General features: G+C 33.9%; 3 protein-coding genes across 4 annotated transcripts; all 3 read right to left on the bottom strand.

The window, feature by feature from the left end:
- Positions 1 to 2423: 2423 nt before the first annotated feature.
- LOC105558771 lies at positions 2424 to 3317 on the bottom strand. Its single transcript, XM_012006671.1, has 3 exons — positions 3031 to 3317; positions 2587 to 2839; positions 2424 to 2516 (listed from the first exon to the last, which is right to left on the bottom strand). Exons 1-3 carry the CDS (start codon positions 3315 to 3317, stop codon positions 2424 to 2426), a joined length of 633 nt encoding a protein of 210 aa, XP_011862061.1.
- LOC105558766 lies at positions 2863 to 4678 on the bottom strand. Of its 2 annotated transcripts, XM_012006666.1 has the most exons (3): positions 4344 to 4678; positions 3995 to 4202; positions 2863 to 3390 (listed from the first exon to the last, which is right to left on the bottom strand). In XM_012006666.1, exons 1-3 carry the CDS (start codon positions 4641 to 4643, stop codon positions 3338 to 3340), a joined length of 561 nt encoding a protein of 186 aa, XP_011862056.1. In that variant the 5' UTR covers positions 4644 to 4678; the 3' UTR covers positions 2863 to 3337. The 2 variants fall into 2 exon arrangements, with proteins under 2 accessions (XP_011862056.1, XP_011862055.1); XM_012006665.1 differs by lacking the exon at positions 2863 to 3390 and having other exon boundaries at positions 3885 to 4202.
- A 1432-nt stretch (positions 4679 to 6110) lies between these two features.
- On the bottom strand, positions 6111 to 10388 carry LOC105558765. Its single transcript, XM_012006664.1, has 8 exons — positions 9501 to 10388; positions 9110 to 9375; positions 8650 to 8824; positions 8470 to 8573; positions 7894 to 8146; positions 7752 to 7820; positions 7590 to 7676; positions 6111 to 7371 (listed from the first exon to the last, which is right to left on the bottom strand). The coding sequence occupies exons 1-8, from the start codon at positions 9798 to 9800 to the stop codon at positions 7270 to 7272; spliced, it is 1356 nt and encodes a 451-aa protein (XP_011862054.1). The 5' UTR covers positions 9801 to 10388; the 3' UTR covers positions 6111 to 7269.
- Between the last annotated feature and the right edge of the window lie 1638 nt (positions 10389 to 12026).

Raw genomic sequence — 12026 nt, 5'->3', positions numbered from 1 at the left:
TTTTTCAGTGTATAAAAGTTTATTCTCGTGAAGATCTTTTGCGGAACATCTTTCGCGCATTAATCGTTGAAACATCCAACCAAATAAAACGTTTGATAAGAAATACTTATATTTTACAATGTATATTTTCTTGAACTGCTTTAATAAATTCTACATTTGTTTGTTACAGATTCAACATGGCTCACTCCGCTGCTGTGCGTCGGGTGGTAAGTCCAAAACTTTTTTTCGACAAGGCAACGAATCTACATTTCGTAGATCGTAGATTGTATTTGGTAGATCGTAGATTAGTATATCTCCTAGATTCGTTGCCGTAAAATGGATTGGCTACAATAATTTCATGTTTATTTCAATACATTTCATCTATCGAAAGGGAGTGATCGCGATTTTTACTGTTGAAGGGTTGGGTGCTCCATAGCAGCACATCACACATTTTCACGTAAAATATGACGAATATTCTCGATGTATTCGTCGAGCTAATCTCTTGTAGCCTATCCATTTTTTATGAACAAATTTATGTACAAATTAAATAATGTGACGTGAGATTCTATTATTTTGTCCAGAAATGCTGAAACTTTATATTATTTTGATACATTATTTGAGATTATTGATCACTAGAATATTCAATTGTCGGTCTGTATATCGAACGGAAAGTTTCTTTTCTCTGGGTCTCACGTCACTTATCCTGTATGTGTATCTCGCGATACACTTTCAAGATGCGTCTCGCATGAATACATGCGTAGCTACATGCATCTTTGTATTTTCGCGGTCGGTCTTCGCGTTCACTTTTTTAACAAACTTTGAATAAATTATTAATTGTTTAATTTTCATCTATATTATAAATTATAATTTGTCGCGGAATGTAATTAATTAAAATAAATATAACGCGAAGTAAATTGTTTTTTTTCTGTATACATATATTTTTGAATTTAAAAATTGAGTCACGATGAGACAGTCATTATCTATTCTCGAATAAATAACGGAAATAAACATATATTTGATTAGTTTCATACAGCAAATTTTTTTAATTAATTTTCTTCTTTAATTAACTTCTCGTGGTCGTGCATTTCGATGCTATAGTTCGGACCGTACGAAATATCTGTCGGTGACGATAATAAACCGACTATGGAAGGAGTTTTCTTCCTTCCTGATCTCTGGTCAAAATGACCAGACTTATGGCCAGGAACAACGAATGGTAGGTCCAATCTGGCCCGACGAGGGAAGACTAAATACGACGAGATAAGTGGTTAATATTGGCCACTTTGATGGAGTATGTTAGTAAGGTGTACGAAATATAAGTTGATTTCTTCTCATTTGCCAAAATTCGGTTGGGTGATATTCTTATCTTTACATATTCTTGCATATGTGCAAAATTAAAAAGACCCCTATTAAATCTCTATTAAATCGCGCGCGTATCGCCCCAAATCGGACCTCTTATAAATCGCGTCGCGGTTTTAACGAAAGACTTGTAGGTTTATTAATAAAACGTTTAAACGCGGATAGCTAGGAAAATGGATAGGACTATACAGCGGAATACGGGTAGGTAGGCAGGGATTCGGGAAGGCATGAACAGGTGGACATAACTCGATAATTAAAGATAGATACAATTATAACTGCAATGTATTACTATTAAATATAATTATATTTGCCATCATTTTAGGTAAAATACTTATAATAAAATATATTTATAATAAAATATACTTTTAATAAAAAAAACTCTATAATTAAAACATATATTTTTAATAAAATGCATTAAATTGCACTAAAATAATTATTAAAATCATTACATTGTAATTTTGTTGTATTTATTTTAAATTTTACAACATTAGTTGTAGAAATTAGACAAATGTAATATTGAATATGCATTCGGATGAAAAATGTTGAATATGCAAGATAAAAGTTGTTATGCGTTTATTAAGTTTTTATTAGCATATAAATATAATTAGTGTAAAGTATATTACCAATACTTTAAATTTATACTTTCAAGACGCGTTCTACAAACGTGAATGTTTTATAGCCTCATTCGATTCCAGCGTATTGCTCATTTGCACCATAATAACCAAGTATATTGTAACAGTTTTCAAAATCTGTAATAAGAAAAGATGATGCTCTGTAATGTGATCGGACTCGAATTGAGAAAACAATTTCTACACTAGTTATAAAAACGTGAAAAGGACATTGCCGTATCTTCATAATTAAATAAACTTTGTTGTTTTATTTGACAATAAAATGACAGTTACAACGACAATTATCTCTACGTATAACAATTTGACACATACCATGCTTAAGATACGATTGTCCAGAGTAAGACCAAACGTTAAGAATCTCATCGGATATTGCAAAATTTGAATACCAAACTGTTGAATCTGAAACAAATGCGGGCGATATAATTATATAATGCATTAACACAACGGCGATTAATTGTGCTAATGTATTATAAACAAATAAACCTCCTCCTGCATATCACTATCCGAGTTGCAACCATAAAAAGTGTGAATAATTTCCATGGTTCTATTTCCCTACAAATAAATGTTATGTATACAAGCTATTTTATGCAAGAACTTTTAGATGATGATAGAGAAGAATTACCTCATCGGCTGCATTTTTGCAAACGCGACTCAAAAGAACAGCTCTTACAATATGCAAAGAACATAACATCAACGTTACAAATGTTTCTCCTACCAAACCTGCGACTTTGTATCCGTTTATAATGTATCGAACATACAAATTATATAGAGATGCAGTGAGACCCATGATAGTTACTCCTATCTCCCAAGCTATTTGTACTCCGTAAATAGTGCATATTATTTTTGATACTTTACACAGCTCCAGGTGCACCTGTCTTAAAAGCACAAAAATAATCAGAAATATTTTTATTTAAATCCTTATTTGTTTCTTAAGAAAATTTTTAAAAATGTTTTAAGCGTTTGCCTGAAATCACACATTAGGAATACCTTGACAAAATTGTTGGATTGGTTTATTAATTTTAGAGTTTACTTCGTAATGATGTATTTAATACTGGCCTGTACTCACTTGATTACTTGTAATAGACATTTACGTTTCTGACGATTTGTCATTGTGGAATTGTGTCTTCTAAAACGACTCTCGAGTACATTTTGAAATTGTTTTGTGACGTGAGATGGAAATTGAGATTCACTCTGAGGTACGATTGAATCTTCCTTCTCTGATATAGGAACGTTTATTCGCGATTGTATCCGCTGATGCAATTGAAATATCATCTTCCTCGAAAGAACTTGCTTTCGTTGCTCGACATCTATGATTTTAGCATAATCTCTCACTTCTAAAGTGTCTAATTTCATCTTTTTCGTTGATAGGTCTGTTAATATCTCGTGCAAGAATTGGTTGACCAATCCAAATTTTGTTCGTAAGCATCTGCATTGTATAACAGCACATTAAATATTATAATATTCTTAAAATTGAATATCTAGTAAAATTTTATATCTCTTACGAAAAAAGACACTCAAGTTTTGAGTGCTAACACTCGATTATTTGAATTTACTCTCAAATTTGGGCGTAAACACCCAGATTTAAATATTTACACTGGTGTTTACGCCCAAATTTGAGAGTAAATTCAGACAATCGAGCGTTACCACTCACAACTTGAGTGTGTTTTCCGTAAGGAATCTAGCATAATTCTATAATTGTTTCTCGTATCAATACGAATTAATAAATCAGTATAACATTGGTATAGATATATTTTAATAATATACAACAAAATTGAACAGAACAGAATTATATAATTTTATTTCAAATTAATATAATTTTAATGTTACTGTTATGTGTAATAAGTTACGTGAAGAAATACAATAGCGACTATCAATTGTTCACATATATCACAATATATTTTCATATATTAATTATTGCATACATATAGTGAGTACATAAATTTATAAATTATTTAAGAGTCAATTTACGTACCTTGCAAACATGCAGAATTCGAAGACATTAATAGAGTTGACAGTATACGAATACGTACCCACCAATATAAGATAAATTGAAGTGAATACATCGGTGCTGATCCGCAAGTGAAAGAAAACCACGGTGCACATAGTGAAGATGAATGTAATCCAAACGGTCATGGTTCCAATCGTCGCGAAATATATTTTGTCATAATTCACTGTCAGTCCCAGCTGTCGCAACGTTGCGTCGATCTCGGAGATCTTTTTGTGGCAAATTTTAAATTTCTAGAAACGTCAATTCATTATGAAACACTTATAATTTATTTAGACGCATAATTTCATTCTGAAATCGTATTATACTGTTCGTGTACCACAAACTCGGCGCAGTAAACCTGTAATTAACCGTACATTATTTTATTCGCTTACCTTCGTATGCCACCAGCCTAGCAACATCTTCATTATCACGGATACAATAACAACGTACTTTAATAATTGGTACAGGACGTACTCCAGCTTCATCAGTCTAACGTTTGCGTAGTATTTTCCATGCACGCGCAACCAGCCATTGCAAAATACAATGTAAAGGAACAAGAGATAGGTCAGGCTGAGTATAGGTCTTGGATGACCACGAGGATATTCAAAAACACGAAGTCCAGATATATGGCTGATAGTTGTCACCAATGCTGTTGCTTCGAAAAAGTACTTAGGACGCGCAAATAGCTTCATCGCGTCGGATCTCTGTGTTTCGCCGGATATTTCTCAATGGTCATTCACGTGAACGAAATATCTTCGTTTTTAATTTTCAACTGATCAAACGTTTCAGATGCTCAAAATCAGGTGTAATATTCAAAAGCGAAGTAGTATCTTCCTCGCAATTTTTTTTTTTCGATTTTCGTGTCTTTCGCAGTGACACTGCGTGAGGGTAGAATTGTTTCGTAGATCGCTTGGACGAAATTGTTAACTGATTTTCGCGTCTTTCTTGACGCTGCCGAATATTTTACAGACATTCGACCAATAAATTGCTCATGTATTTCAATGTTACTTACAAGTTTGCTGCATTAATTTCAGCATTGGTCACACTTGCCTCTTTTCTCTCTCGATACTCGACACTAGATTAACATGTAGATATTACGTTACGTACTATTTACCAGTACTATTCATACAAGAATGATTGATAATTTTGTCAAGTCGGACACCGACACGATTCACCGTTTTCTCTCACTTGTTTTCCTACAGTCGTTAAGTCGATGATCCACCTTTGTTGATGAACGAAGAATTGTATTTGAGCTCATAAGAAATTGTTATGAAGAACGCGGGTGCGTTAAATATATGTTCGCAAACGTGCCCTGCCCGATGGCCTTTGATGCTATCACATATATCTATAAAGAGTCAACTCTGCTCTTGAAGCAATGAGTAATTTCTTGCCCGCGCAGGGGATCGTTTATATTATTGCTTCAATACGAGTAGCGTAAGATCGTAAGATACCGTTCGGGATCTACGATAACACACGCGTACGTGATGAAAGAAGATAATTGCTGGCAAAAGATCACGCATGGCCCGCTGGGTATATAGACACAAGGGAAATGTAAATGAAGATGAACCAATGGACCGGTATGCACAGGGTTGGGAAGTAACTCGTTACTTGTAACGAAGTTACAGTTACAGTTACTTCTTTTTGGTAACTCTAACTTAACTTCGTTACTTTCTCTACATATGTAACTGTAACTTAACTCAGTTACATTTTTTCGATAACTAGTAACTAATTTAATAGTTACATTAATAATTACTTTATATATTTTTTCAACCTCCACAGATCGCATTAGGCCTTGCATTTGCGCATAAACGCCTTTATTGCCGCTTTACAATTCAGATGCAGATTCGATATTTTTATTTCTATTGCAAGGGAGTAACTACAAAGTAACGATTCGTTACTTTTCGAGTAACTGTAACTGTAACGCGTTACTCTTCAGAATTGGTAACTTGTAACTGCAACTAGTTACATTGTTAGCGAAAAAACTGTAACTGTAACTAGTTACTTTTATAAAGTAACTTTCCCAACCCTGGGTATACACTTTGTTGTACATACACCCAGCGAGAACACTAGGGTCGAATCAACGTCGAATAGACGTCAATAATTAAAATTTTAGAACTTAATTTTTGTATTAAATTTTGTATCAATAGTAATTTGTGTTTAATTTTGTAATAAATAGGTTAATTTGGCAGTTCTCTCCCATAAAATGTTAAAAGTATTCAGAACGATAAACGCAGTAATTTAATACAAAAAATAAAGCTCCAAAACTTAACTATTTTCAAAAACTGACGATTGGGACGCGGTTTCGACTCCATTGACGCCTATTCGACGTCAATTAGACGTTAGTGTTCTCATTGGCTTTACAAATCCAAATATATATCCGAGTAACAGACTGCCAGAATATACTGTTTTGCTAAAAAAAAACAGTGCAACTTTTACGTAAAAATTAGTATGTTCCGCCCAGCGATGAGTTTTTTACGCTAACTTGAGTTATGCCTGGAAAATAATTGAATAATGCGAAAGAGGACTGAAGAAAAGCCTAGGATAAATTAAAAACAAACATGCAAATGATCTTTGCTCTTTATTTATTTCTTGCCAAATATGCAATGCAATCTCGACTCACAGTCGAGTATTAATTATACGTCATGCATATTAAACACCTCAGAGTGTGTCAATCGATCAGGGCGCGCGTACTGTACAGTCAAATTTCTCTGCAATATTTAGGAACCGTTTTGTTTATACCTAGTCGTAGGTAAGTGGTGTATTACGCTTTTAATTACACGCACTACGTAGAATTTGAAGAAATTTGCAGTGTGCTATAAAGTTATTGAGAAAAGAGTAAAATTCTTCCTTTTTAATTGATATTTATTTGTAAAATTGACACAATTATAAAAAAGATGTGATAAAACAGCAAACGAATTACTAAATTACTTGATCGTTTTCTTTTTAATCGGCCTGTCCGCGAAATGAGCACACACATAAATAAGCACTTTCACGTGATTATTTACTTGTATTATTATTATCACTCATCCGCTTTGTGCCGTCTATTTCTTTACATATTTGATGATGGACAAAATCACGTGATAACATTGCCTATAAAGTATTGATCTTTGCCAAAAGAAAGAAAATATACGGGTTAATTAAATAAAAATTATAACACATTGTACGGACGGGACATATGCAGCGAATGCAAGAGGGAACAATTTCCCGAAAAGTTTGAGGGATTTTCCGAAGATAAGAGAGCCGTAGGGAAATCGAGAACAAGATGGTAGCTTGTTGACAAGGTCGTAATTAATAAATTATTTAATAATATACAACTCTCTACGATCCTTCTAAATGTGAATATTTTATAGACTTGTTTGATTCCAGCGTATTGCTCACTTGTATCATGATAACCAAGTAGGTCGTCACAGTTTTCAATATCTACAAATAAAAAAAAGGATAAATATAATGCGATAAGATCGGGATTGAATTATAAAAATAATTTCTACGTGATTTATAAAACTGGAAAAAATTGGTGAAAAATTGTGAAAAAGGTATTATTAAATCTTTTTAATAAATAAATGGCATAAATTTTATCATTTTATTGGAGAATCGTTGATATAAAGCCAATCATCTATACGTAACAATTTGGCACAAACCATGCTGAAGATTCGATTATTCAGGGTAAGACCAAAAGCGGAGAATGTTACCGGACTTTGTAAAATTTGAATACCAAATTGTTGAATCTGAAACAATAACGAGCGATAACAAAATACAACAACATGACAGCAATTATGTTAACATATTGTAACAAACAATACCTCTTCCTGCATATCAATATCTGCGTCGCACCCATAAATCTCATGGATAATTTCGATGGTTCTGTTTCCCTATAAGTAAACATTTTGTACGAACTGTCTTATAAAACTTGTTAATTAGATGACGATGAATGAAACAAATTACCTCATCGGTCGTATGCTTGCAAATGCGATTCAAGAAAATGGCTTTTATAATTTGAATAAAACACATTGACATCGTGAGAAATGTATCTTCTATCACGCCTACAACGTGGTGTTGGTTCATAACGTATCGAATATATAAATTATAAAGAGATCCGGTGAGAAACGCAATAATTAGTCCTATTTCCCAAGCTGTCTGTACTCCAAGAACAGCGCATACAATTTTTGATATTTTACACAACTCCAGGTGCACCTGTCTTAAAAACACTCAAAGATAATAAACATATTTTTAATTAATGGCCGTGTTTGTTTCTCAATAAGTTTTGAAGAAATCTAACTTAAATGTTATAAGTATTGTGCGCATTAAATTAGCCATTTTGAATACGGTAAAATTTGAATCAATTTTTACTTATAAAAGATGTCAAGATTCTACATTTAATTTTGTAGAATTTACTTCATAACAACGTTATGAATAATTGGCTGTACTCACTTAATTATTTGTAATAGATATGTACGTTTCTACATTTTATTTTGTAGAATTTACTTCATAACGACGTTACGAATAATTGGCTGTACTCACTTAATTATTTGTAATAGATATGTACGTTTCTGACATGTTGTCATCGCCGAATTGTGACTTGGTGGAGATTTATTCTGGAGTGCATTTCCAAGTTGGTTTTTGTTCTGGCGTAGAAAATAAAATTATGAGATACTGGCTCTTGCTTTTCTAATATAGAATATTTATTATTCGAGACTGCACCTGCAGACGCCTCCGAAATATCTTTGTGGCGGCAACTTGCTTTCGGTGGTCGGCAACCATGATTTCGGTAAAATCTTTCATTTCGAAGATGCCCAATTTCATCTCTTCCACTGACGAATCTGTTAAGCTCTCGCGCAAGAGTTGATTAATCAATCCAAATTTTGTTTTCAAGCATCTGCACCATTGTGTAATGGCATATTAAATATTATACGTTTTTAAAAAAATCTGTCGTAAATATATGATAGTTTTTCATAGAGTTTTTCATATCTTTGCAAAACGAAATTACCGAAACAAGTGATATAATTTGAATGTTAATCTTATGTGCAATATACGTATTATTCTATGTAATACAATAGTATCTAATAATATTTTTGTATGTATATTAACTGACTGATTAAGTGACGATAGATTCAATAAGTGCACAAATTTGGGGATTATTTAAAGAATTGATTTACATTACCTTGCAAATATGTAGAATTCGAAGAAATTGATAGAGTTGACAGACATTGAAAACGTATATATCAATCCAAGGTAAATTGCAGTAAGTGCATCCGTGTTAATCTGCAAGTGAATGAAAACTACTGTGCACATTATGAAGACGACTGTGATCCAGACAATTATGGTGCCGATCGTCATGAAATACAATCCAGTATAATTCATCGTCAATCCCAGCTGTCGTAATGTTGCATCGATTTCGAAAATTCTTTTGTGACAAGCCTTGAATTTCTACAAAGGTCAATTTATAAATAGGGAATATTATAATATAAAAACGCCTAGCTTCATTGTAAAATTGTATTCTATGGTGTACTATCAATCTATAATATACCGTACATTATTCTCTATTCACCCACCTTCGTATGCCACCAACCTAATATCATCTTCAATAACACTGACACAATAATGACATACATCATTATTCGGTACAGGACATATTCTAGCTTCATCAGATTCAAATTTGAATAGTATTTTGTTCCCATAAGAAACTCGCCGCTACAATATATGATGTAAACAAATGACAAATAGATCAGGCTGAGTATGGGTCTTGGATGGCCACGAGGATATTCGAAAGCACGAAGTCCTAAAATACAGTTGAAAGTTGTCACCGGTGCTATAGCCTCGGAAAAGTATTTAGGACGCGCAAATAGCTTCATCTCGCCAGATCTGTCACTTTTGCCCGAAATTCCTTGATTTACTCTGGCAAAATATCTTTGTTTTTAGTTTTCAACTCGAACATCTGCGATGTTCAAAATCAGACCGGGGTAACATTCAGAAGCGAGGTAGTCGCATCTTCCCCGCAATTTCTCGCCGATTTTCGCGTCTGCGCCACTACGCCCGGAAAACTGTTTCTCAGATTTATTGTCGGGCGAAGTCGTTAATTCGATTTTTCCCGTCCTTCTTGACGGTATTCAATATTTTACAGACATTCAACCGAAAACTTGCTTATGTTCCTATGTATATTTCTTGCCGTGTTTCTTTCTCGACACTTTCACTAGTTGAATGCGTAAGTACGTATATTAAGCAACGTGCTGTATTTTTAGGTCTATGCTAGAATTATTAATAACTGTGTCACGTCGGACATCGACACAACTCACTGTCTTCTCTCGCTGTATCCGCTTGTTTTCGTGCAGTTTATACGTCGGTGATCCACCCTTGTCGGTGAACGAAAGAGTGCACTTGTGCCTAAGAGCAATTACGAGCAATTATAAAGAACGCAGTTGTGTGCAAACGAGTCCCGCCCTCTGGCCTTTGATATTATCATATATGTGTGTATATCTATGAAAAATTATCTCTGCCCGCGGAGTAATGAATACTTCATTATACAAGTATGCGCGCACAGGGATCGCTTTTTATTATATTAATGCAAGTAGTCACGAGATATCATCCGGATGTACATATTACAATACACACGTGTCTGCTAAAGAACTGTTGACGAAGATCACAAACAGCTCGTTGCTGACAATGAGTATGCAATCGTCGCACGATGCACAGATGAAAACGAATTAATGAATAATAAGCATTTGTTATATGTGACCAGGGTTGGGAAGTAACTCGTTACTTGTAACGAAGTTACAGTTACAGTTACTTCTTTTTGGTAACTCTAACTTAACTTCGTTACTTTCTCTACATCTGTAACTGTAACTTAACTCAGTTACATTTTTTCGATAACTAGTAACTAATTTAATAGTTACATTAATAGTTACTTTATATATTTTTTCAACTTCCACAGATCGCATTAGGCCTTGCATTTGCGCATAAACGCCTTTATTGCCGCTTTATAATTCAGATGCAGATTCGATATTTTTATTTCTATTGCAAGGGAGTAACTGCAAAGTAACGATTCATTACTTTTCGAGTAACTGTAACTGTAACGCGTTACTTTTCAGAATTGGTAACTTGTAACTGTAACTAGTTACATTGTTAGCGAAGAAACTGTAACTGTAACTAGCTACTTTTATAAAGTAACTTTCCCAACCCTGTATGTGACTTAACAAATAGACAAACGTATGTTCAAAGAAACTTACGACTGGGATGTGAATTCTGTACAAAAGTATTGTCGCTTTTACATAAAAGTTGTTACACCCCAACAGAAAATTTTTCGTGTTACCTTGAAAGCTGTTTCTGGAAAATAGTTGGATAATGCAAGGGACGGAGCGAAGGAAAGTTGAGAGACTGCGATAAGTTAAAGACAAGTGTGAGAATGGTCTTTGCTCGTAATTTATTTTCTTCCGAATATTTGCGATACAGTCACGACTCACAACCGATTATTAATTATACCTCAGGCATACTGAACATCGTAGAGTGTGCCGTCAGTGCAGTCCGGGACGGACGTACTGAGCGGTCGAATTATTCTGTAATATTTAAGGAATGCATTTTGTTACATTTGAATTACATATTTACACAATGAATAATAACACAACTATTTTCTTATGCGGAGTAACGAAAGGGATCGCGCGTCACGGAGCCTATTTAGGAACGCGATAGTTTGACGCTTTTATTATACACATCGCGCAGAATATTTTGCAGAGTGGCTTAAAGTTATTGAGGGGAGAGCAGAATTGCCGTTTGTTACAATTGATATTTATTTATGATAATTACAGAGACATTAATAAAATGTCAAACAAATCAATAAATCGCTTAACTATATTCGCTTTGATCGCTTCTTAATTTGCTTGTCCGCAAAATGAATACACGCAGAAATAAACTCTTTCGTGTGATCATTTACTTGCCAATTATCAATGTCATTTGTTTGCTTATACCGCGCTTATCCCTTTACATGTTTGATGAAAGACGAACTTGTATGACAACGATGTCTACAGGTAAAGTGCTGACCCTTGCCAAAACGAAGGAATTTAAATAACTTAGCTAAATTAATCTAT

This window comes from Vollenhovia emeryi, unplaced genomic scaffold, assembly GCF_000949405.1.
Source record: "Vollenhovia emeryi isolate VEMERY1.0 unplaced genomic scaffold, V.emery_V1.0 DF939314.1, whole genome shotgun sequence".
NCBI classification, from domain to species: Eukaryota; Metazoa; Arthropoda; class Insecta; order Hymenoptera; family Formicidae; genus Vollenhovia; species Vollenhovia emeryi.
The sequence above is the reverse complement of the archived record's forward strand: the minus strand, read 5'-3'. Positions and strand labels throughout refer to the sequence as shown.

What these genes read in the sequence shown, in the direction of transcription:
- LOC105558765 (XM_012006664.1), bottom strand. Translation starts at nt 9,800, where the DNA reads ATGAAGCTATTTGCGCGTCCTAAATACTTTTCCGAGGCTATAGCACCG. An exon ending in GCAAGCATACGACCGATGAG is followed by an intron (nt 7,821 to 7,893) that starts GTAATTTGTTTC and finishes GTTTACTTATAG; the next exon opens with GGAAACAGAACCATCGAAAT. An exon ending in ATAATCGAATCTTCAGCATG is followed by an intron (nt 7,372 to 7,589) that starts GTTTGTGCCAAA and finishes TTTTATTTGTAG; the next exon opens with ATATTGAAAACTGTGACGAC.
- LOC105558766 (XM_012006665.1), bottom strand. Translation starts at nt 4,643, where the DNA reads ATGAAGCTATTTGCGCGTCCTAAGTACTTTTTCGAAGCAACAGCATTG. An exon ending in TAGGCTGGTGGCATACGAAG is followed by an intron (nt 4,203 to 4,343) that starts GTAAGCGAATAA and finishes TGACGTTTCTAG; the next exon opens with AAATTTAAAATTTGCCACAA.
- LOC105558771 (XM_012006671.1), bottom strand. Translation starts at nt 3,317, where the DNA reads ATGAAATTAGACACTTTAGAAGTGAGAGATTATGCTAAAATCATAGAT. An exon ending in TGTCTATTACAAGTAATCAA is followed by an intron (nt 2,840 to 3,030) that starts GTGAGTACAGGC and finishes TGTGCTTTTAAG; the next exon opens with ACAGGTGCACCTGGAGCTGT. An exon ending in GCAAAAATGCAGCCGATGAG is followed by an intron (nt 2,517 to 2,586) that starts GTAATTCTTCTC and finishes ATTTATTTGTAG; the next exon opens with GGAAATAGAACCATGGAAAT.